Here is a 24,452-nt window from a genome sequence, read left to right as displayed (position 1 = left end):
TAATTCCAGTGCTTTGGAAGGCTAAAGCAGTAGGCTGCTTGAGACCAGGAGTTTGAGACCAGCCTGGGCAACATAGTGAGACCCTGACTCTACAAAAAATTTAAAAATTAGCTGAGTGTGGTGGCATGGACCTATAGTCTTAGCTACTTGGGAGGCTCAGGGAGGACTGCTTGAGCCCAGGAGTTTAAGGCTGCAGTGAGCTGTGATTGTGCCACTGTACTCCAGCCTGGGTAACAGAGGGAGACCCTGTCTCTAAAAAAAAGTATATATATGTATGTGTGTGTGTATATATATATATAAATTTTTTTTTTTTTTAGAGATGGAGTTTCACTCTTGTCGCTTAGGCTGGAGTGCAATGGTGCAATCTTGGCTCACTGCAACCTCCAGCTCCCGGGTTCAAGTGATTCTCCTGCCTCAGCCTCCCGAGTAGCTGGGATTACAGGCATGCGCCACCATGCCCGGCTAATTTTGTATTTTTAGTAGAGACTTGGTTTCTCCATGTTGGTCAGGCTGGTCTTGAACTCCTGACCTCAGGTGATCTGCCAGCTCGGCCCCCCGAAGTGCTGGGATTACAGGCATGCTTCTACTTTCTTATCCCTAAGTATGATCTTATCTGTGGGTTTTTTGGTAAAAATTATTTATCCAGTTGAGTAAGTTCCCCTCTATTCGTTAGTTTACAGAGAGTTTTATCATGCATGGGTGTTGGATTTTGTTAAATGCTTTTTTTTGTTGCATCTATTGATATGATGTGATTTTTCTTCTTTAGCCTATTGATTTGATGGATTACATTCATTGATTTTCTGATGTAGAACAAGCCTTTCATATCTGGGATAAATCCCACTGGTTATGGTATATAGCTCTTTTTACACATTGTTTGATTTGATTTGCTAATGTTTTGTTGAGAATTGTTGCAACTATATTCATGGAAGATACAGGCTTATAGTGTTTTGTTTTGTCGTTTGTTTTTCAGTAATGTCTTTGTCTGGTTTTAATATTAGGGTAATGGCCTCATAGAAAGAATTGAGAAGTATTTCCCCACGTTAATTTTCTGGAAGAACTTCTTTAGAATTGGTATTATTTCTTCCTTAAATGTTTGGTAGAATTTCTTAGTTAAGCCATCCAGGCCTGAAGTCTCCTTCATGGAAAGGTTTTGTTTTGTTTTTGTTTTTTTGAGATGGAGTTTTGCTCTTGTTGCCCAGGCTGAGTGCAATGGTGCTAACTCTGCTCACCGCAAACCTCTGCCTCCTGGGTTCAAACGATTCTCCTGCCTCAGCCTCCCAAGTAGCTGGGATTACAGGCATGTGCCACCACGGCCGGCTAATTTTGTATTTTTAGTAGAGACAGGTTTTCTCCATGTTGGTCAGGCTGGTCTTGAACTCCCAACCTCTGGTGATTGGCCTGCCTTGGCCTTCCAAAGCACCGGGATTAGAGGCGTGAGCCACCACACCCAACCCATGGAAACGTTTTAACTACAAATTCAATTTATTTAATAGATGTAGGATTTTTTGTATTATCTTAAAAGTGAGCTTTGGTAACTTGTATTTCACAAGGAATTTGTATAGTTCATTGTTCAAATTCATTGGCATATATTCTATTTTCATTTTAATATATGTAGAATGTGAAGTCATGTCAACTTTCTCATTCTTGGTAATTTGTCTTTTTTTTTTGAGATGGAATCTCGCTCTGTCACCCAGACTGGAGTGCAGTGACGCAATCTTGGCTCACTGCAACCTCCGCCTCCTGGGTTCAAGCAATTCTTCTGCTTCTGCCTCAGCCTCCTGAGTACCTGGGACTACAGGCACGCACCACCACACACAGCTAATTTTTGTATTTTTAGTAGAGATGGGGTTTCACCATATTGGCCAGGCTGGTATCGAAATCCTGAACTCGTGATCTGCCCACCTGGGCCTCCCAAAGTGCTGGGATTACAGGTGTGAGCCACCTTGCCGGCCTCTCTCTTTCTTTCTTTCTCTCTCTCTTTCCTTCCTTCCTTCTTTCTCTTTCTTTTTTGGCCTGCTTGCTTGTCTGTCTGTTCGTTCTTTCTTTCTCTCTCTCTTTCTTTCTTTCTTTTTTGTGGAGTTTCACTCTTTTTGCCCAGTCTGGAGTGCAATGGTGCGACCTGGGCTCACTGCAACCTCTGCCTCCCAGGTTCAAGGGAATCTCCTGCCTCAGTTTCCCAAGTAGCTGGGATTACAGGTGTGCACCACCATGCCCAGCTAATTTTGTATTTTTAGTAGAGATGGGGTTTCACCACGTTGGCCAGGCTGGTCTCAAACTCCTGACCTCAGGTGATCTGCCTGCCTTGACCTCCCAAAGTGTTGGGATTATAGGCATGAGCCACCTTGCTAGGCCAATTTGTGTCATTTTCTTTTTTCCTGATTGGTCTGACTATTGATCTTCTCAAAGAGCACCCTTTGATTTCATTCATTTCTCTCTGTCTTTTAGTTTTTAATTTTATTGATTTCTACTCTTATCTTCTTTCTCTTCTTTGGTTTTACTTCATTTTCTCTGTCTAGTTTTTTTCTTTTTTGAAGCCAAGGTCTTTCTGTTTTGCCCAGGCTTGTCTGGAACTCTTGGGCTCAAGTGATCCTCTCACCTCAGCCTATTTCTGATACTGATTTCTAATTTAATTTCATTGTGGTTAGAAAATATGTTTTATATGACTTGATTCCTCTTAATATTTTTATGGCCTACAGTATGGTTTATTTTGATAAGTGCTCTGTGAAAACTTGAAAATAATGTGTATTCTGTTGTTATGAGTAGTTTTCTATAAATATCTATTTGATTTAGTTGGTTGATTGTGTTTAAGTCTTCTATATACTTACCATTTTCCTGTCTAATTGTTCTGTTAATTATCAAAAGAAGGATTTGAAATCTCCAAATATAATTGGAAGTTGTGGTTCTGTCAGTCTTTGCTCCATGTATTTTAAGCTTCTGTTAATGGGAACAAAGATGATTAGGGTTGTTATGTCCTACTGATGAACTGACCCCTTTATAATAATAATAATAATAAATCTCTTGGCCAGATGTGGGTGGCTCACATCTGTAATCCCAGCACTTTGGGAGGTTGAGTCAGGAGGATTGCTTAAAGCCAGGAGTTTGAGACTAGCCTGGGCAACAAAGTGAGACTTCAACTCTACACAAAATTTAAAAAGTCGAGTGTGGTGGCGAGCGTGTGTGGTCCCAGCTACTTGGGAGGCTGAGGCAGGAGGATCCCTTGAGCCCAGGAGTTGGAGGCTGCAGTGAGCTATGATTGCACCATGGCATTCCAGCCTAAGTGACAGAGTGAGACCCTGTCTCTGGAAAAGAAACCCGATCCTCTTCATCCTTAGTGATATTCTTTTCTCTGAAATTAATTTTGTTTGGAATTTCCTTGCCCTAAAATCTATTTGTCTACTCAGTTTTCTTTTGTGTGAGCATGGTATGATGGTGTATCTGGTATATCTTTTTGTTATTGTTTTACTGCCACTGGGGTAATCACAGGACTCACCTGGTTTGTCTCCTGTCTCTCAAGGATTACTGTCCTTTGCCTGAGGTCCAGCGTCGCCAGCCTGGGCGACAGAGCGAGAGCCCGTCTCAGAAAAACCCCCAAATCCCCCACCTCAGTTCAAAGACCTCTCCTTTTTTCCTCCGCTGTCACGGTACAGGAAACGATATGTAGTTTCTATACCTGGAAGACTCGACTTGCTCTCCCAGAACCAGTTCCCCGACAGGGTTCCTACAGCGCAGGCTGCACGGCACAGCCCCAACACTCCCTGCTGCTTGTGAATCTTCGCATCGCCCTCCCAGGGGTCAGGAATGTGTGCTTTGGTGTCTCCAGAACCTAGCACCATCCCGGTGACTCAGCTGGCGCTCGGAGGGTCCTTCCGTCTGCTGCCGCTGGGGCCTTCGCTACTTCCCCCTCGCTCCTACTGGCTGGCCCAGCCGGCTGCCCAGGCCCGGGAGCCCAGGATCCCAGTCACGCGTCTCCCCTTAGTCCCCGCCTCCAGCCACGCCCCCGACATTCCTCCATCGGCCCCGCCTCCAGCTCCTGCTCGCCCTCCTGGTCCTTTCCTCGGCCCCACCTCCAGTCACGCCCCCCAGATGCGCCATCGGCCCCGCCCCCAGCTCTCGCTCGCCCTCCCCAATCCTCCCTCGGCCCCGTTGCCGCCTCCAGCTCCCCCTTGCCCTCCAAGGTCCTTCCTCGGCCCCGCCTCCTGCCGCGCCCCCAACGCTGCTCCGTCGGCCCCCGCCTCCGGTCCCGCCCCCATGCTCCTCCCATTTGGTCCTGTCTTCTGCACTGGCAGAGGTCGCGGCCGGCCTCGGAGAGGAGACGCCGACGTCAGTGCGCTGGGGCGGGGCTGGCGGCAGGAGACGCCGCGTTGAGAGCTTGGGCTGCTCCGTGAGCCGCGGGCGCGCTGCGCTGCCTGGCGGCCTCACGCCGAGCCGAGCCCGCTTCCCGAGGCCGCCAGTCGTCGCCTGCCCGCGCCTGCGCAGCGTCCCGGGCCGAGAGGGCCACGGCGGCGGCCATGGCGCACCGCTGTTTTCGGCTGTGGGGCCGGGGCAGCTGCTGGCCCCGCGGCCTACAGCAGCTCCTCGTGCCTGGCAGCATGGGCCCGGGCGAGCAGCCCTGCCTCCGGACGGTGAGTCCTACCTGGGCGCCCGGCGCCCTCCACCCTGCCTCGGGCCCACTTCCGGTTCGGGAGAGCAGACGTCAAGGTCACCGGCCCCCGCCCTCCCGCCGCACGCGGGCCTTCCTTGCCGAGGGCCTGGGCGCCCCGCGCTGTCTCTGCCGCCCCGGGAGCGCCGATTCGCGCTCAGCCCTGCCTGTGGGATTCAAGTTTTGAAAACGCGCAGCTCAAGTAGAGGCGGGTCTTCGCGCTTCACCGGGGCGGCTGAAGCCTCGAAGGTCATGTTGGCTTGGTGGCCGTCCTTGTCCCCGCTTTCGTGTCCCGGGAGCACGGAATGAAGGCGTCTGTAATTTTGAGTCAGCAGCACGAGCACGATGTAGTCGCAAGGATGGGTTTTGGAGTCGGGCTGCCTAACCTCTCCGAGTCTCCGTGTTCCCGTCTGTTGAATGGGGCCATTGCGGGCATTACAGGACTGGCAGTATTAGCTGTTATTATTAAGAATGTCACCTTTTCAGAGCAGGGACTCTGTGTTCGTTGCATATCAGGGCCTGCTCTCAGCAGGAGGCTCTTTCTCTGTTGGTAGCCATCCCTCTAGATAGGCGCACAGGACCTGATACGTGTGTTTCTGACATAATGATAGTGTGTTGACAACCATGGCCGTGATGTGTCTCAAGGAAAGGTTCACGTGTCGAATAGTCGCTCTCACTGTTTAGGTGACACGGTTCCTCAGCCTTGCACTGGTGTACGGGTGGTGGTTGAGGTCCCCGGGTCGGCCACGGGAACCTGGCTTGGCCTCCTGCTATCCCAGCGCCCTTGTAGTCAGCTCAACGTCTTCACTGTAAGGGGAGATAGGCCAGTGCCGGGGCTCACGCCTGCGATCCCAGCACTTAGGGAGGCCGAGGCGGGAGAATCGCTTGAGTCCAGGAGTTGGATACCAGCTTGGGTAGGGTAGCAGACCCTCCAATCTACATTTTTTTTTAATTTTTTTTTTTTTTTTTTCAGAGATGGGATTTTGCTTCTTCGCCCAGGCCGGAGTGCAGCGGCGCAAACATAGCTCACTACAGCCCCAAACTCAAGCGATCCTCCCGCCTCAGCCTCCGGAGTATCTGGGATTACAGCAGCGTGGTTGATTTTTTAAAAATTTCTGGAGAGGCCAGGCGCGGTGGCTCACGCCTGTAATCCCAGCAGGCGGGCGGATCACGAGGTCAGGAAATCGAGATCATCCTGGCTAACACGGTGAAACCCCGTCTGTACTAAAAATACAAAAAATTAGCCGGGCGTGGTGGCGGGCGCCTGTAATCCCAGCTGCTTGGGAGGCTGAGGCAGGGGAATGGCGTGAACCTGGGTGGTGGAGCTGGCAGTGTGCCGAGAGCGGGCCACTGCACTCCAGCCTGGGCGACAGAGCGAGACTCCGTCTCAAAAAAAAAAAAAAAAAAAAAATTCTGGAAAGATAGAGTTCACCAACTTGCTCAGTTGCCCAGGCTGGCTTCAAACTCCAGGACCCAGGCGATCCTCCCACCTCCTCCTCTCAAAGTGTTGGGATTTTAGGCCTGAGCCACAGCTCCTGGCCTCTACAAAATTTTTTTTTTTCTCCTTATCTGGGCTCAGTGGCTCATTACTATAGTCCCAGCAACTTGGGGGAACAAGGCAGGTCGCTTGGCACGGGAGGTTGAGGCTCCAGTGAGTTGTGATTGCACTGCTATACTCCAGCGTGGGTGACAGACCCTGTCTCTTAAAAAAAAAAGGGCGGGGGTGGGGAGGGGGAATAATAGTGCCTGCATTCATGAATTTTACTCTTTGAGGCTCCCTTGCCAGTCTTAGATCAATTTCTTCGCAATGGTCACGCCACGCTGCCCTGTGGTAGATCCTTTTTCGGTTTCCTGTATCCATTTCTCTGTTTCACCAAGCTCTGATCCCTTTTCTTTTCTTCTTTTTTTTTTTTTTTTTTTTTGAGGTAGGGTCTCGCTCTGTCGCCCAGACTGTAGTGCAGTGGTGTGATCTGGGGTCACTGCAACCTCCGCCTCCAGGGTTCAAGCGATTCTCCTGCCTCAGCCTCCCGAGTAGCTGGGATTACAGGCGCCCGCCACTACGCCTGGCTAAATTTTGTATTTTTAGTAGAGATGGTGTTTCATCATGTTGGCCAGGCTGTTCTCAAACTCCTGGCCTCAAGCAATCCATCTGGCCTCCCAAAGTGCTAGGATTACAGACGTGAGCCACCCTGCCCAGCCTGACCCCTTTTTTTTTGCTGCTCATGAATATTGGACTCAGACATACAGTTCCAGGTAGGGATCTGCGTTGTGAGCTTGCAATTTAATGTCAGAAGTGTTAGCCAAAGGCCTTCCTTTTGAGTGACACTATTGTCCCTGTGAATATCACTCAGATGCTGATATATAAGGAAGTCCTCTGTGCTGACAGCTGTAGCTGATTGATTTGTGGGGGGTGGGGGGGTGGGGGGGGGAGTTCGCTGTCCTGATGCATATTCTTTGGTACTCTCTGAAGATTTGCCTGGTGACACCTGGGCATTACTGTGCTGTGAGGGAGTCTGATAGGACAGGTTTTCCTTTATGTTCCTGCTACCGTTAAAGATCAGAGACAGAAGTACTGCTTTCACGGTGAGGTTCCTGGGGAAGAGATTCTGATGTGTTGAGAGATGAATTCTCAGGTGTTATGCCCAGAGGAATAAGACTGATGATAAAGCAACTGAAAAGTGCTTGTGTTGTCAAACATAAAGGCTAATTCTCCAAAATGCAGTGCTCTCAACTTAAATTTTGTGAATTAGTATCTCTTACATTATTCTTTGAATGATAGACACGCAGATCTTGGATTAGACATGCAGAGGAGAAGAAGTTTCATTGATGATTTCTTCATAGAACACAACCTCAGTGTTAAATTCAGTCACGGATTATTGCTAGGGATATTCCATGTCAACACAATTTGAAAATAGAGCCTAAAAAGGGCTTTTCAGTCAATATTTATGGAGGGCATACAGTGCCCAGTTCTGTAGTAAACTTAATGGTGATATAAAGACTTGCTTTATATGGTAATATGGTTTGAGTTTGGCCTCACCAAAACTCACGTTGAAATTTGTTCCCCATCATGGTGGTATTGGGAGGTGGGGCCCAGTGGGAGGTGTTCGGGCCATGGGGGTGGAGCCCTCATGAGTGTCTTGGTGCCATTCTAGAGGTAGTGAGTGAGTTCTGTGAGCTGTGGTGGGACTGGCTTAGTTTCAGAGACCTTAGGTTTTTATAACCTAGAAGTTCCTGCCTCATGGCATGTGGCTGCTTTGCCATTGACCTTCTCCCACCATGTTTTGATGTAGCACCTTCTCCTGCCATAATTTGACCTAGCATGTGACCATCACCATAAGCCCAGCACCCTGTTTCTCATACTTCCCCTCTTGCAGAACTGTGAGCTAAATAAACCTTTCTTTGTAAATTACCCAGCTTCAGGCACTCTGTTACAGCGGAACAGAACGGACTAAGACTAAGACATGGCGATATAAAGACCCCTTCATATTACCTCTGCACCACTCCTGTTCCCTGTACTCAGAGCTTTTGTTTGGTTACATTGTTATGCCATAGTGTAACTGATTTGTCCCATGATTTTCTTCCCTATGTTTCTGTGCTTCTTAGGGGTGGGAACTGGTTCTGATTCCCCTTTGGACACCCCACTGCTTGACAGCACCTGGCCTGGAGTTGTTGACTTGTCTAGCTTGAATAACATTTCATTTTAATCTACACCCTTAATGGATTTGGCATTGGAAAAAAACTCTTAAGTTGCATTCTTATCTGTTATCAGTGGTTATTTCATAGGCCAAGTGTTCCGGTGGTTGGGCAGGGTGTAACACAACATAAGCTCCAAAGTCTCCCAGGCCAGTATTGCACTCAGACAAAAACAATGTTGGTGTTCTTGTCCTGTTTTGCTGTGTAGAATTGTGTGTTTATTTGAAGTTAAATCATCTCATTCTGTTTTTTTATTGACATTTTAATTTACAAACCATTCTTCATCTTAAATGTACAGTTCATTGGTTTTTAACATATTCATAAAGTTATGCAACCATCATCACTGTCTCCAATTCCAGAACATTTTCAGCACTCCAAAAAGAAGCCCTGTGACCATTAGTAATCATTTCACATTTCTCTGTCATCATTCCCCTGACTCTAGGCAACTACTAATGTATCTCTCTAGGGATTTGCCTATTCTAGACATTTCATATAAATGGAATCATAATATGTGACCTTTTGTGTCTGCCTTCTTTCACTTAGTATGATGTTTTCAGGGTTCATCCACGTGTCAGTACTTCATTCCTTTGTTTGAGTGACTGGTATTCTCTTGTATGGGTATACCACATTTTATTTATCTGTTCATCAGGTGGTGAACGTTTGGCTTGTTCCTACTTTTTGACTGTTATGAATAAGGCTTCTGTGAACATTTGTGTGCATATTTTTTGTGGACATGTGTTTTCAGCTTTCTTGGGTAGGGGTGGCGTTGCTGGGTCATATGGTACCATTTTGGAGATCTGTCAAACTGTTTTCCAAAGCGGCTACACCATTTTACATTCTCACCAGCACAGTGTACAGGGCTCCAGTTTCTCACATCCTCACCCACACTTGTCTTGTCTTTTTGATTATAGTGGATATGAGGTGGTTTTATTTGGTTTTGTAATTTTTATAACTTTTTATTTTTTTGACACGGAGTCTCACTCCATCGCCCAGGCTGGAGTGCAGTGGCACGATCTCGTCTCACTGCAACCTCTGCCGCCTGGGTTCAAGCAATGCTCCTGCCTCAGCCTCCCGAGTAGCTAGGATTACAGGCACCTGCCACTGCGCCCGGCTAATTTTTGTATTTTTAGTAGAGACGGGGTTTCACTATCTTGGCCAGGCTGGTCTTGAACTCCTGACCTTGTGATGCACCCACCTCGGCCTCCCAATGTACTGGGATTACAGGTGTGAGCCACTGCGCCTGGCCAGGGTTTGTCTTTTGAATGCTACAAATTAAACAAACATCATCAAAGTGAATGTGTTGTCACATAACTATAATTGGACTGCAATTCAACATTATGTCTGATTTTGAAATATTCTTGTTTTCTGGATAATAATGTGTCTCCTGGTTCTTTTGCTGGGATCAGTGGCCTAGTGCTAGGTAACCCTAGTCCTCACTAAGGGAGTCATTCTGTGTTACTTCATAACCACCTGTGGAAGAGAGAGACCTTTCATCTACTTTATGACCAGGAAATGAAGCTCTTTTAAGTTTTTTATCTTGATATAACCATGGTTTTATTTTTATGTCATGTTGCAGCTTTACCGATTTGTTACAACTGAAGCAAGGGCCAGCAGAAATTCTCTTTTGACAGATGTAATTGCTGCTTATCAAAGATTCTGTTCTCGACCCCCAAAAGGTAAATGCTTAGGTGTGGCTGTAGTGTTCTGCATTCTTAGGTTGGGTCTTTTGTCTCATTCTGTAACCCATTCCCCTGCCTCCAACTTATGTCTGATTACAGCGATGAAGATATGTCATCTTCAAATGTAATACATTTGTAGGTAATGAAATTGATATGCAAAAAGGAGGCTTTTTCCTTTAACACTTCTGGGTTGTGAACTCTATTATTTAGACTTTGATGTACTTATACACAAGAAATGTTATGCTTATGCTTTTAGCTTGTGCTTTTTTTTTTTTTTTTTTTTTTTGGAGACTGAGTTTTGCTCTTGTCGCCCAGGTTGGAGTGCACTGGTGCGATCTTGGCTCACTGCAACCTCCGCCTTCCAGGTTCAAGCGATTCTCCTGCCTCAGCCTCCCGAGTAGCTGGGATTACAGGCACCTACCACCACACCCAGCTAATTTTTTGTATTTTTAGTAGAGACGGAGTTTCGCCATGTTGGGCAGGCTGGTCGAACTCCTGACCTCAGGTGGTCTGCCCACCTTGGCCTCCCAAAGTGCTGGGATTACAGGCATGAGCCATCGCACCTGGCCAGCTTGTGCTTTTCAATGATGCATCAGCTGCTTTGAAAACGAAATGAACACAAAACCTGATGAATTTTAGTTTGAAGATAACTATTTTTTTCCTTTTCTAACAGGATTTGAAAAATACTTTCCTAATGGAAAAAATGGCAAAAAAGCTAGTGAACCTAAAGAAGTTATGGGAGAGAAAAAAGGTACCTTTTGACAATATTATATTTGAATTTTGTGTTTTCCCCTCATGTATGATGGTGATAGTTTCCACTGAACAAAGAAAAGGGTTATTAGGCTGGTCATAGTGTCTCACGCCTGTAATCCCAGCCCTTTGGGAGGCCTAGGCAGGTGGATCACTTGAGCCCAGGAGGTTGAGACCAGCCTGGGCAATGTGGTGAAACTCCGTCCCTACTAAAAATACAAAAAATTAGTTAGACATGGTGGTGCATACCTGTAGTCCCAGCTACCTGGGAGACTGAGGTGGGAGAATCACCTGAGCCCGGCAGTGAGCTGTGATTGTGCCATTGCACTCCAGCCTGGGCAACAGAGAGACCCTGTCTCAAAAAAAAAAAAAAAAAAAGAAAGTTATAGCAAGTCAGTTGTGAAGCTGTAGGTTGCAAGTACATATAAAATTCTACAGACCTTATGTTACATTTCGCCTTAATTTTCTGTTGATATTTTCCTGTCATTTTGCAAATTGAAGTAATTTAAGGCTACCTTAGAGGTATTGTCTGGTCAAACTAAGCATATTTGATAGATATCTGGCACATAATTTAAAACATTGAGAAAAATCTTAGAAATCTAATACATGCAGTTTATTTGATACATATTGTGTTTAGGGCAGTGTTTTAAAAATTGCTCCTCAGAGCATTACCTCACCCTAGGGATTCGGAGAGACTTAATTAGAGCTCGGTGGCTGGGGGACTGAGTGGGACTGCTGTGCCCATTTTGACTGACTTGCTTGCTTTTTTTTTTTTTTTTTGAGACAAAGTCTTGCTCTGCCGCCCAGGCTGGAGTGCAGTGGTGCGATCTCGGCTCACTGCAAGCTCCGCCTCTCGGGTTCACACCATTCTCCTGCCTCAGCCTCCCCAGTAGCTGGGACTACAGGCGCCCGCCACCAGGCCCAGCTAATTTGTTTTTTGTATTTTTAGTAGAGATGGGGTTTCACTGTGTTAGCCAGGATGGTCTCAATCTCCTGACCTCGTGATCCGCCTGCCTCGGCCTCCCAAAGCGCTGGGATTACAGGTGTGAGCCACCACGCCTGGCCTATCCTTGCTTTTTAGGAAAATGTAAAGAAAACTGTAATTCAGTTCTCTTTTTTTTTTGGCGGGGGAGGGGAAGGGGTCTCACTCTGTCGCCTAGGCTGCAGTGCAGTGGCACGATCTCACTGCAACCTCTGCCTCTTAGGTTCAAGTGATTCTCCTGCCTCAGCCTCCACAGGAGCTGGGGATTACAGGCATGCGCCACCATGCCTAGCTAATTTTTAAGAGATGGGGTTTTACCATGTTGGCCAGGCTGGTCTTGAACTCCTGACCTCATGTGATCCACCCGCCTCAGCCTCCCAAAGTGCCAGGATTACAGGCGTGATCACTGCACCTGGCCTGAAGGAGTCCATGTTTTTAAATGTACTTGTCATCTAGTTGGAGAGACAAATATATGCCCAAAGAATGCAAAAGAGTAAGAGCCAGGGGACATGAGGAAGGAGAAGCGCTGGTGTGGGCTGGTGACAGCCCCGGGGCTCTAGATTGGAGCAGCACCTACAGTGCTCCCAGTGCATGCTAGGTGGTCTTTGAGTCTTGGTGTGGGGGCCGAGTAATGATAACCCATACAAGCTTTTGGGTTGCTTTTGTGTGGACATTCCTTTCTCCCTGAATGGTTTGGAGTGTTGCACAGCTTTAGTGGTGTGCTTACTGCGTGTTTCCCGGTCCTGGGCCTCATTAGGGGGACTGAGGCTTGTGCACATCATACCTGTCTCAGACTCCACTCGAGACAGAGGTGCAGAAGCGCCTCATATGCAGCACAGCGGGGTGAATGTGTCATGAAGCCACATGTTACATAGCCACTGAGGATGCCGGGTGCCTGTAGCCTCCCATCCTGCTACTCTAGAGGGGTTGCTTCATGGTCACTGAAGACATTAGAAGTGTATTCGGACTGGGTGCAGTGGCTCATCTGTAATCCCAGCACTTTGGGAGGCCGAAGTGGGTGCATCACCTGAGGTCAGGAGTTGAAGACCAGCCTGGCCAACATGGTGAAACCCCATCTCTACTAAAAATACAAAAATTAGCCGGGCATGGTGGCGTGATCCTGTAATCCCAGCTGCTTGGGAGGCTGAGGCATGAGAATCGCTTGAACCTGGGAGGCAGAGGTTGCAGTGAGCTGAGATCACGCCATTGTACTCCAGCCTGGGAGACGGAGTGAGACTCCGTCTAAAACAACAACAACAACAACAAGGACTGAATTACAGTTTTCCTTACATACATTTCCCTACAAAGCAAAGATGCCAGCTGAATATCAACTGTGGGTGTGTTTTTTTAGCCATTTGTCAAAACCGTGGGCTTTCCTGCAGAAGAAAGTGTTAACCATGTATACTTTGTGGGAGTGGGAAAGGGAGTACTTACTTTTGTTTTGTTTTGTTGTTGCTGTTGCTTTTGAGATAGGGTCTTCCTGTTGCCCAGGCTGGAGTGCAGTGATACAATCACAGCTCACTACAGGCTCAAGCTCTAGGACTCAAGCAATCCTCCTGCCTCAGCCTCCTGTGTAGCTGGGACCACAGGTGCACACTATGATGCCTGGCTAATTTTTATTTTATTTTTTATTTTTTATTTTTTTTGAGACGGAGTTTCACGCTTGTTGCCCAGGCTGGAGTGCAATGGTGTGATCTTGGCTCACCACAACCTCCGCCTCCCAGGTTCAAGTGATTCTCCTGCCTCAGCCTCCCTAGTAGCTGGGATTACAGGCATGTGCCACCACACCCAGGTACTTTTGTATTTTTAGTAGAGACAGGGTTTCTCCATGTTGATCAGGCTGGTCTCAAACTCCCGACCTCAGGTGATCCGCCCACCTCAGCCTCCCAAAGTGCTGGGATTACAAGCGTGAGCCACCGCGCCCGGCCAGAGGCAGAGTCTTGCTTTGTTGCCCAGTCTGGTCTTGAACTCCTGGGCTCAAGGGATTCTCCTGCTTTGGCCCCCCAAAATTCTGGTATTACAGGCATGACCCACCGTGCGTGGCCAGAACACACTTTAAACTTTGAGTGGGGACTGAGGAATTTGCATCCCAACTCTATGACTTATTCGCTGTCCCCTAACACTGCCACCCATTATCCAACAAGTTACTTAAGCTATACTTTCTCCCTCTGTAAAGGGTATAACAGTCCTACAATTTCTTGAGTTATTGGGTTATTGTGCATATTTCATGAGATGATGGAAGTATAGCCCTTGGGAGCCTCCCTGATTGGTAAGCTTTGTATTTGTATTCTTTCTCATAGTGCTTCACTTAGTAACTGATCAGTTGCCACAGTGTATTCTGCAACGAGTCTTTTATTAAACGGTACACATGAAGACATTGCTGAGAGAGCTAAAACCTTGCCGTGCTTCTATGTGTGCTCTTTGTTTATGAACAGAATCAAAGCCAGCTGCTACCACACGCTCTTCTGGAGGAGGAAGTGGTGGCGGTGGAAAACGAGGTGGCAAGAAAGATGATTCTCACTGGTGGTCCAGGTTCCAGAAGGTTTGATGCTATACATTGTGTGAATTTCGAGGTTATGATGGTGGCCCAGAGAAGGTTGGGAGGCATTAGTGTAGTGTTGGAGGGATTTGTGTCTCACAGAGCATAGATCGTATTGTGGAATTTCATTCTTCACAGAAGCTGTCTCCCTCTCTGCCTAGGGTGACATTCCATGGGACGACAAGGATTTCAGGATGTTCTTCCTCTGGACTGCTCTGTTCTGGGGTGGAGTCATGTTTTACTTGCTGCTCAAGAGATCTGGGAGAGAAATCACTTGGAAGGACTTTGTCAATAACTATCTTTCAAAAGGAGTAGTAAGTATTTTATGGGATTGGTGGCTGTTGTGGTTCAAAGGTGAAATTCATCAGATTAGACCAAAGAAGTGACAGTCAGCAGGTTAACCTGGCTCGTCCATTGTAAAATTATTACTTTCACTCAGATTTTTCTAATGCTGAGAAGTACTGCAACCAGAAAACCCGTGTTTTGACCTGGTGTCCTCACATTTACCCCCAAATTCTTTTATTTCACTACCTCCCAGAACTGGGTTTTGGAACCACTGCTTCTGACCATGGTCTTTGGCAGTCCTCTGCTTGCGCCCTTTTCTCACGTGCCCTCAGCTGCCCCTGCTCTGTGCTGTCCTGTGCCAGCCTCTCCCCTTGCTCTGTGCTGTCGTGTGCCAGCCTCTTTGGGCCCTCTGTAGGTCTTTACTACCTTTAGTCACCTGTGGGCGTGGCAGCTAATCAGCGTGTGTCGTCAGAGCAGATGGGGCTCTAAGGGAGGGCCAGGTGGGCGCGTGGTCCCTGCCTTTTCTCTGTCTGCGGAGCAGCCTTTGTTACTGCCTGCTGGGCTTGCCCATGTGTGACTATATTCACCACAACCAGTGGGAAATAAGTAAGACCATATTTCAGCATATTTAAGATGCTATTGATTGTAAGACACATGGTGTTTTATAAGTTGCTAAGACAAATCTAATAAGATGCTGATGAAATTATGACATGCCATCAATTGTAAGATGGATCTCCATTTCTGATGTTAAAATATGAAAAATGTGTGTCTTAGAATTGATGCAGTGGCCGGGTGCGGTGGGTCATGCCTGTAATCCCAGCACTTTGGGAGGCCGAGGCGGGTGGATCACGAGGTCAGGAGATCGAGACCATCCTGGCTAACATGGTGAAACCCCCGTCTCTACTAAAAAATAGAAAAAATTAGCCAGGCGTGGTGGCACGTGCCTGTAGTCTCAGCTACTCCGGAGGCTGAGGCAAGAGAATGGCGTGAACCTGGGAGGTGGAGCTTGCAGTGAGCCTAGATTGCGCCACTGCACTCCAGCCTGGGCAACAGAGTGAGACTTTGTCTCAAAAAAGAAAAAAGAATTGATGCAGTATAGTGATAGACACCAGAATTAGGCCTGCTGTGTAGCCTTGGGGAAACCCCTTAACCTCTTAATACTTGGGTTTTCATCCATGAAATGGATAAAGTAAGACGACATTAATACTTACTGAGGTAGTGCAAAGAATTTAAATTCGTTCTAAAGGTTGTACAGGAAGGTAAGGATGTAAGAAATGGCTACCTACTCTAATGAGCAGCTGCTGCTGTGCTAAGAGCTGAAGTTGACTGGGATTAACTTCAGTTTATGTTTCCCCTGGAAGTTGCAAACCTTCAGTGGACTCCAGAGTTCCAAAATGCTTACATTGGACAGATCCTGCCTGTACCATTGTCATGTGCGTAGGGAGACGGGTTCCTGGTGCCTTCTTATGCCACCATCTGCCCAGAGTCCTTTTATCTAGTTGGATTTTTGAAACATGTTTATCTCATGAAAGTGAGGATCTTATATATGTAATTCTCAGATGTAGTGGGGACTCCCACTCAGATGCTGCTCAGAAGCAGTGATCATCACGTGTGGACCGGGCTGCAGCCGTCCTTCCGATTGGGATGGCAGGTCCTCGAGGTGGCTTCTCCACAGCTGCAGCTTCTCCTGACCCTCTGGCTCTTTGCCATTAGTCTGCTGTCTCCCCAGCAGGTGTCTGTGGGGTGGAACAGTGCCAGTCATTCCTCTCTGACAGAGACTGCCTTTAAGAACAGTTGCTCCCCGATTCCAGCCCCTCTGGGATTGCTCTGGGACTCCTTTGCTTTTTGTTTGTCATTCTTGCCTTCCAGACTTGCTGACAAAGCAAGCAGTTAGAAATAAGCACATCCCAGAGTGCTCGTGCTCCTAAATCAGTTACAGTCCTTGGGATGTGGTGTTTAACAATGTTACTAAGAATCCTGTGTAGGCTGGCCATGGTGGCTCACAGCTGTAATCTGTGCACTTTGGGAGGCTGAGGTGGGAGGATCACTTGAATCTAGGAGTTCGAGACCAGCCTGGGGAATGTAAGGAGACCCCATCTCTACAAAGAAATGTAAAAAAATTGGCCACTTGTGGTGACTTGCACTCTTAGTCCCAGCTACTCAGGAAGCTGAGGTGGGAGGATATTTTGTGCCCAGAGAAGTTGAGGCTGCAGTGAGCTATGATTGCACCACTGCACTCCAGCCTGAGTGAAATCCTGTCTAAAAACAAATAAAAAAAGGATCCTATATAATTAGGTGATTCCATTTTAAAAAAAGCTTAAACTATTTTATATAGACTGACAAAAATTAAAAAGTCTCATACTACCAAATGGGGGTATGTCCTATAGAGCGATAGTCTATGTCCCATAGAACAATAATAATGTTTTGCTCATGGCAGCGTGAATTGGGGAGCCATTTTGGAGAGCAGTTTGGCAATATCTAGTAAAGTTGAAGGTACATATACCCTGCAACACAGCCTTAGTGTGTCTATCTACAGGTGTGTTTCCTGGAGAAATTTTTTAAGATGTGCCCACAAAGGTAGATACGGGAATGTTCATAACAGCATTGCTTGTGAGAAGTGTGTAACAGCCTAGCTGTCTATTAACAGGAGGATGGATCAGTAACTTGGGTGTGGTCATAGCATGGCATACCCTGCAGCACGGAAGTGTCAGCTTGTGTAAACCTCACAAATGCAATGTTGGAGGGAAAAAGAAAGTTGTAGAAGGATACTTATATATAAAACAAGACCATTTTTAAAGTTAAAAACAGGCAGAAGGGAATGTGCATATTGTGTAGGGTTACCTTCATGTGTAATGCAAGTGCAAGGATGTGGTTTGGGCAATGCAGCCCCTAAATGAGAGCATAGCCCCCTTTGGGAGGGGCCGTGCCTGGGAGCTTCCGCAGAATTATAGGTGGGGATGTGGGGGCATCTTTATCTGATTTTTATTCTTTCCTTGTATGGCTGAAACATCATATGCATTTTAAATGAGCTTAAAGGAGTATCTCAAGTATTTTCTGTGAATTTATGTGTGAATTTATTTTTAAAATTCTAGGTAGACAGACTGGAAGTCGTCAACAAGCGTTTTGTTCGAGTGACCTTTACACCAGGAAAAACTCCTGTTGATGGGGTAAATCATTTTATTAACTGATGTGAATTAGTTGTAAATTAACATTTTCAGATTTAAAGCTGAAAGGAAAACCTGCCTCATACCCTAGGAGTTATGCTCACCGGATATATCAGAACTGGACAGTGTGGCAGGGGTGATCTTACTAACATCAGTGGAAATGGGAATGTTGTGTATGGATTATTGATGTAGGGATTGGGTCAGTGTTTTGTTTTGTTTCTGATAATCATTTTGACTACATTTAGAAGACAGTGAGTGAAATCCCAGTTTTCAGTATTCCAGAATAGTCTTTGACTTTTCAAGACTGAGAAGTAGTTATTTGATTAGGAAAAAATTAAAATCTCAATTGCCTATGTTTTGAGACAGCTTTTATCAAATTAGTTTAAAAGCATCCCTACCATCTCCCAACCATTTTGTGATATTATATTATTTTAATTTCTATTTGATTTCCTATTTTAAAAATAATTTGTATTTCCTCTCCAACCAGTCTGGAGTATACTTCCAGAGACCTCAGAGCAAGCTGAATGCACTGAGGGAATTCTGGAGGGGAGGGGAGAGAGGTGAAGCTGAGGCTCCCAGGACTTGCCAGGCTCCCTTAGGATAATTGAGTTTAACCATTTTCTAGCCATCCCGCCTGGACAGGGCAACATTTAAGGACAACTAGAAGTGATGGTGACCATATCTCTCTGTTTAATAACATGTCAGCAAATAGCAGAGTGTCTGTAAAGTCATAGGGCTCTGGCGTTGCCCTGTGTTTAGGAAGGTATTTTAATTGTCTTGATTTCCCATTCCCTCTACCTAATGATGCAATGCCTATTAATAACTGTGGTTTATCCTCAGACTTTAGTGCTGGGAATTAAGTTGGCACTTTCTCATGAGGCCGGTAGGCAATGTGTGTTCCAGCACTGTGGGAAGCACACACACACACATCCCTCTGCTTTTAGGAGGGAAGCCTAGGGAGAAAGTAGGGATGTGTGTGAGATGTCTCTGCAAGGACGTCCTTTCACACATTGTCTATACGTAGCAAAAAATGAGAAATAACCCAGCGGCCCATGCCAGGCACTGGGTTAACAGGGAATCCTTGTTCCCTGTCTGAGCAGTTGTCCTTGGAGGCAGTGCCATCCCTAGGGGCGATTTTGACATTGGCGGGAAGTTGTTTTCCAGTGTTGGCATGCACAAGCATTTATGTGTTGAAATTCATACCATTGTATATAAAGTGCTTTCTTTGTATTTCTCTTTTATATTACAGTTAAGGTTTATATTGATTTCTTTTCAAAATTGTATTTCAAGATTGTAAAGGTGGTATTATACAGTCTTGAGGGACAGGCCTGAAATGCTGATGTTGTTTGTGTCTGAATGTTGGGGTTATGGATGTCTTTGCTTTATGTATGTGCATATCCCGAGTTTTTACAGAGAATGTATATTACCTGCTTACTAAAGACTTCTTGTTTTGAGCTTTCAGAAACAGATTTTCAGTGTCCTGCTGTGAATGGAGCAGCAGTATTAATCACTGTGCAGTGCTGCACACACACAGCCTTTAGCCTTACATCAGTTCTACTCTTGACTAGTAGATGGCTTACCTTCTCTATGACAGTAGAGAAGGGCTTAATGCGTAAATGAGATAGGGTCAGTCAGTGGTGGTTTTCAAATTTTAGTGTGCATAAGAATTATCTAGATAGCTATTAAAACTTGAGTCCTGGGACCCCACCCCCGCAGAGGTTCTTATCTAGATTGTGTTCTGGGAATCTGCATTTCTAACATGCTCCTGGGTTCAAACTGCTTCTGTGATGGGAGCCAGATGTTTGGCCCATTGCCCAGTTGATAGCCGGGGCTGAGTTAGGGAATGTTCCATTCTCTGTGGTTAATCTATTCCGAGCAGGTTTTGGGACTTTGTAACCATGTGAATTTTGTATCTTTGTCAGTGAATAATTTACCAAATACCGTTATGTTGTTGTATAATATAAAACTTACTCTTCATCTTTTATTTTTAGGTACTTGGAGAGAAATATCAAAGTAATGTTCCTCACTCAGTAACCCTGGTGGGAAGGATATGCGATGACTTGTTGCTCTCTTATGAGGTTTTGTTTTTTTGTTTGTTTTTTGAGACGGAGTCTGACTTTGTCGCCCAGGCTGCAGTGCAGTGGCGCGATCTTGGCTCACTGCAACTTCCGCCTCCCAGGTTCAAGAAGTTCTCTGCCTCAGCCTCCCAAGTAGCTGGGATTACAGGTGCCTGCCACCATGCCTGGCTAATTTTTTTTGTATTTTTAGTAGAGACAGGGTTTCATCATCTTGACCAGGCTCGTCTTGAACTCCTGACCTTGTGATCCACCCGCCTTGGCCTCCCAAAGTGTTGGAATTACAGGCGTGAGCCACTGCACCCGGCCTTGTTTTTTGTTTTGAAATGGAGTCTCGCTCTGTCGCCTAGGCTGGAATGCAGTGGCACAATCTTGGCTCACTGCAACCTGTGCCTCCTGGGTTCATGCCTCCCAAGTAGCTGGGCCTATAGGCGGGTGCCACCATGCCTAGCTAATTTTTGTAGTTTTAGTAGAGACAGTTTGAGACCATGGTGGCCAGGCTGGTCTCGAACTCCTCACCTCGGGTGATCTGCCACCTGGGCTTCCCAAAGTGCTGGGATTACTGGCCACTGTGCCCAGCCTAATGAGTTTTATATCATAGACTTACTGTTTTGATTTTAAAAATACTTTTTTAAGAAAAGATGATTGCGGGTTAAAGGAGAAACAAAGTTTTTTTGTACTATAAAATGGAGCTAATACATGCACAGTGCTTGAAATGGGGTCTTCTAGCTAGTAAACTCCATAAATGTGAGCTGTTAAAATCAGTGTCCTCGTGGTTGTGTAAAGGCAATGTGACATTGTGGTTAGGACACTGGTTCAGGAGCCAGACTGTCTGGGTTCAGATCCTAGCCTCTTATTTCATGTGTGACCATGAGCAAGTTTTCTCATCTGTAGAATGGGAACAGGAGTCAGGGCTCATTCAGTCAGTAGACACGAGTACAATAGGAAATAATTATGTGCTGGTTGGTAGAATAGCCTTGACCTGGCCCCTGAGGTGTCCCTGTGCTGGGCCCTGTGGGTCTCTGCAGCTCTAGGGAATAAAGAGGGATTGCCTGGCACAGCAAGGCACATCTGTTCCAGTTGCACAGTGGGGATTCGGTGTTCGGATTTTGATCATCACCCCCAGTGATGGCACCTGCTTCTTAGGATGGTCCTCAGGATTGAATGAACTAATGCATCTAAAGGGCCCAGAACAATGCCTGGCACTTAATACATGCCTAGTAAACTTTAGCTCTTATCACTGTTTCACAGTAGTTTTAAATTTGGGAATAGGGAGCTAAAATACCTAGGAAATGGAGGAAGAGGGAAACAATGCATATTTATTTTAAAAAGGATTATGTTTTCAAATAGGCTTTTCATTCTGTTTTTTGAGTTTATAATTTTAGAGCCACTGAGATATTGCTGCTAAAGAAATGCTTATTTGCCAAGAATTGCCAAGTGTTCTCAATGAGTGACATTTAATCACCACATTATTGAAGCCAGTCTTTTATTATTGTTTTTTCTTTAATTTATAAATTTTCAGTATTTCTGAAAAATTCTTAAAAAGTTGAACCCTTTAGTGAATTGAACCTTTTAGTTTCACTACATTCTTAGGATATTTTTTGTTTTGTTTTTATAGCAATACGTTTGGTTTAATATTGGCAGTGTGGACACCTTTGAACGGAATCTGGAAACTTTACAGCAGGAATTGGGCATAGAAGGAGAAAATCGGGTGCCTGTTGTCTACATTGCTGAAAGTGATGGGTAATCTCAAAGATAATATTTTGGAGACTGTTTATTGTGCTGCCTGTGGTTCACTGTGTTCTGTCCCTGGGTGCAGGGCTACACATTATATTTTCAAACAGGCCTTTCTCAGTTTGGCCAGATTTTTAAAAAACTGTTAGTAATTCACTAGTTTTTGCATGACTCGTTCATTTTCTTTTTTTTTTTTTTTTTTTTTGAGGTGGGGTTTTGCTCTGTCGCCCAGGCTGGAGTGCAGTGGTGTGATCTTGACTCACTGCAACCTTTGCCCCCACCCCAGTTCACACGATTCTCTTGCCTCAGCCTCCCCGAGTAGCTGGGATTATTGGCTTCTGCCACCATGCCCAGCTAATTTTTGTATTTCTAGTAGAGGCAGGGATTCACCATGTTGGCCAGGCTGGTCTCGAACTCCTGACTTCAGGTAATCCACCTGCCTCAGCCTCCTAAAGTGCTGGGATTACAGTTGTGAGCCACCACGCCTGGCTTTTTATCTTTATTTTTATTTTTATTTTTGATTCATTCCTTTTCTATACATTTATACTTATCTTGATTAAGCAGTGGTTTAGGGTATTAACATTCAATGCATTGACCTTTGGTAGGATTTTAGCATAAAGAACCCCTTTGTATCAAAGAGTGCCATTCCCTTTGAACTATCATTTATGTTTACATTTCACAGTTTTCCAAGATTTTTAGGTGATTCTTCTCTTATCAGAACTTCTTCTTTGGGGGTTGTCTTTAATAAGACCATGTTAGTAACCCCACTTAAAGTCTGGGCAGATGCTCCATTTATTTCAAAGAGTTGGTTGCCATGGAGCTTATTTGGGAATTCTGTTGCCTTTGAAGAACACTTGCAAGTTACCCTCCTTTGTATTAAGTGCAGAAGGTATACTTCGGTGTAGCTATATATATTTATATTGATATCTTGCACCACATGCGAAAGCTGGAGGTGAGCAGCCAATCCTAACCCGTGTTGCACTGTGTGTCCCCAGCTCTTTTCTGCTGAGCCTGCTGCCTACGGTGCTCATCATTGCCTTCTTGCTCTACACCATCAGAAGAGGGCCTGCTGGCATCGGCCGGACAGGCCGAGGGATGGGCGGACTCTTCAGTGTCGGAGAAACCACTGCCAAGGTCTTAAAGGATGAAATTGATGTGAAGTTCAAAGATGTGGCTGGCTGTGAGGAGGCCAAGCTAGAGATCATGGAATTTGTGAATTTCTTGAAAAACCCAAAGCAGTATCAAGACCTAGGAGCAAAAATCCCAAAGGTAAAATGAACTTTTAGAAGATTAACTTTTCGAAGTGTTTCTTGATCTCTGAAGTTATAATTCTATGAAGTTTGATTACTTATTATAGATAGCTGTTTTTCTGTCCTTCCTCTTTCTGAGCTTACTAGGCTAGCCTCTGCCCAACTCAAGGATCGTTTTGGGTCAGTTGTTCTGTGTGAATGTGTCTTGTATAGTGTATGTATTCCTGAAAATATCTGTGTTACCTTCTCTTGGAAGACTTTCTTGATTTGTCTTCCTTCTCCCTCTAATCTGATTTAGATGCCCTATCTCTCAGCAACTGTAGGCCCGCTATAGCTCACTGACAATGTCACCCTCTGCTGTCACCCAGTGTCCCTTCGAGGGATGTATGTGAACAGGACACCTGTGCTGGTGCTGAGGTTCACTGCACAGGATCCAGTGGAGAGGACACGGCACTCACCATCACCTCCCCCTTTCCAGCAAATACGCTCTTGCCTGCTGTGCTAGTGGTGGGCTGTACCCTACAGGGCTTGGTGCCCCTAGGGCTAGGCGTGGAACAGCAACTTCATATTTGTTAAATGGATCAGCTATTAAGTAAATGAATAAAAAGGTATAATTCTTTTAAAAGTCAATTAATAAATTTTACTTTAAAGGAATCCTTTGAAAGATAATCATTATTTCCTTGATTTTTATGTCTTGCTTCTATGGATAAAAGTCATATTTTATTAATTTATAACTTACTGTTACTTAGTACCCATTTGCATCACACCTAGCTGTCTCTACAACTTAATATAATAGTTGTGTAGGGCCAGGCGCAGTGGCTCACCCCTGTAATCCCAGCACTTTGGGAGGCCGAGGTGGGTGGATCACCTGAGGTCAGGAGTTCGAGACCAGCCTGGCCAACATGGTGAATCCCTGTCTCTACTAAAAATACAAAAAATCAGCTGGGCATGGTGGTGCGCGCCTGTAATCTCAGCTGCTCAAGAGGCTGAGGCAGGAGAATCGCTTCAACCTGGGAGGTGGAGGTTGCAGTGAGCCGAGATCGTGCCACTGCACTCCAGCCTGGACAAGAGTGAAACGCTATCTCAAAAAAAAAAAAAAGTGTATTGTTTGAGCAAACACGTCTTTCTTTGTAGTGAAGTTCGTCATTGGTCGTTAGATTTCTACTTCATTTGTGAAACTTTTAAAGAAGAAAATAAGCAAAATTTTAAAAATACCTTAAGGTTTTATTACAGAGCCTAGAAAAAATGTCATTTGACCATATTATCTACCTCCTCACAGTATCTGGATATGGTAGTGTGGTAGTATGTCTATTTATAAATAAGAGAGGATACTGTTTGTGGGTAGTCAGTGGAAATAAAAACAAATTCACAGGTTTTAAGCTGCACGTCCAACCATGCTAAAAATGTACTGATTTGTACATGAAAGTAGAAGTCAGAAGTTGGGTTTATTATTTGAGCTCAAAAACCAATTTTACTTGTAAAGAGTAAAAGAATTACATAAATCAGGAGTGTGGTGTTTGTGTCTTCTTGAATTATTTAAGTAAATCTTAGCAGATTTATTAGTATATTCCTAGCCTAAGTCACCCTTTACATACTGTTAGACTAAAGGTCTAAAAATCAGCCCTAGGAAAAAAAAGGAAATATTTTAAATTTCACATTCTT

General features: G+C 45.4%; 1 protein-coding gene across 1 annotated transcript in view; it reads left to right on the top strand.

Moving 5' to 3' along the window:
- The first annotated feature begins 4,276 nt into the window (after window positions 1–4,276).
- AFG3L2 (AFG3 like matrix AAA peptidase subunit 2) overlaps window positions 4,277–24,452 on the top strand; it is a 48,687-nt gene continuing 28,511 nt past the window's right edge. Inside the window, exons 1-8 of the mRNA XM_030810784.1 lie at window positions 4,277–4,622; window positions 9,909–10,008; window positions 10,685–10,762; window positions 14,179–14,285; window positions 14,444–14,596; window positions 17,660–17,734; window positions 21,425–21,549; window positions 22,536–22,809. Coding sequence (XP_030666644.1) covers window positions 4,509–4,622; window positions 9,909–10,008; window positions 10,685–10,762; window positions 14,179–14,285; window positions 14,444–14,596; window positions 17,660–17,734; window positions 21,425–21,549; window positions 22,536–22,809 — 1,026 coding nt within the window. The 5' untranslated portion in view covers window positions 4,277–4,508. The remainder of the gene's footprint in view (window positions 4,623–9,908; window positions 10,009–10,684; window positions 10,763–14,178; window positions 14,286–14,443; window positions 14,597–17,659; window positions 17,735–21,424; window positions 21,550–22,535; window positions 22,810–24,452) is intronic.

The sequence above is a fragment of the Nomascus leucogenys genome, chromosome 4 (genome assembly GCF_006542625.1).
Source record: "Nomascus leucogenys isolate Asia chromosome 4, Asia_NLE_v1, whole genome shotgun sequence".
In the NCBI taxonomy this organism is placed as follows: domain Eukaryota; kingdom Metazoa; phylum Chordata; class Mammalia; order Primates; family Hylobatidae; genus Nomascus; species Nomascus leucogenys.
This window is presented reverse-complemented; position numbering and strand designations above follow the sequence as displayed.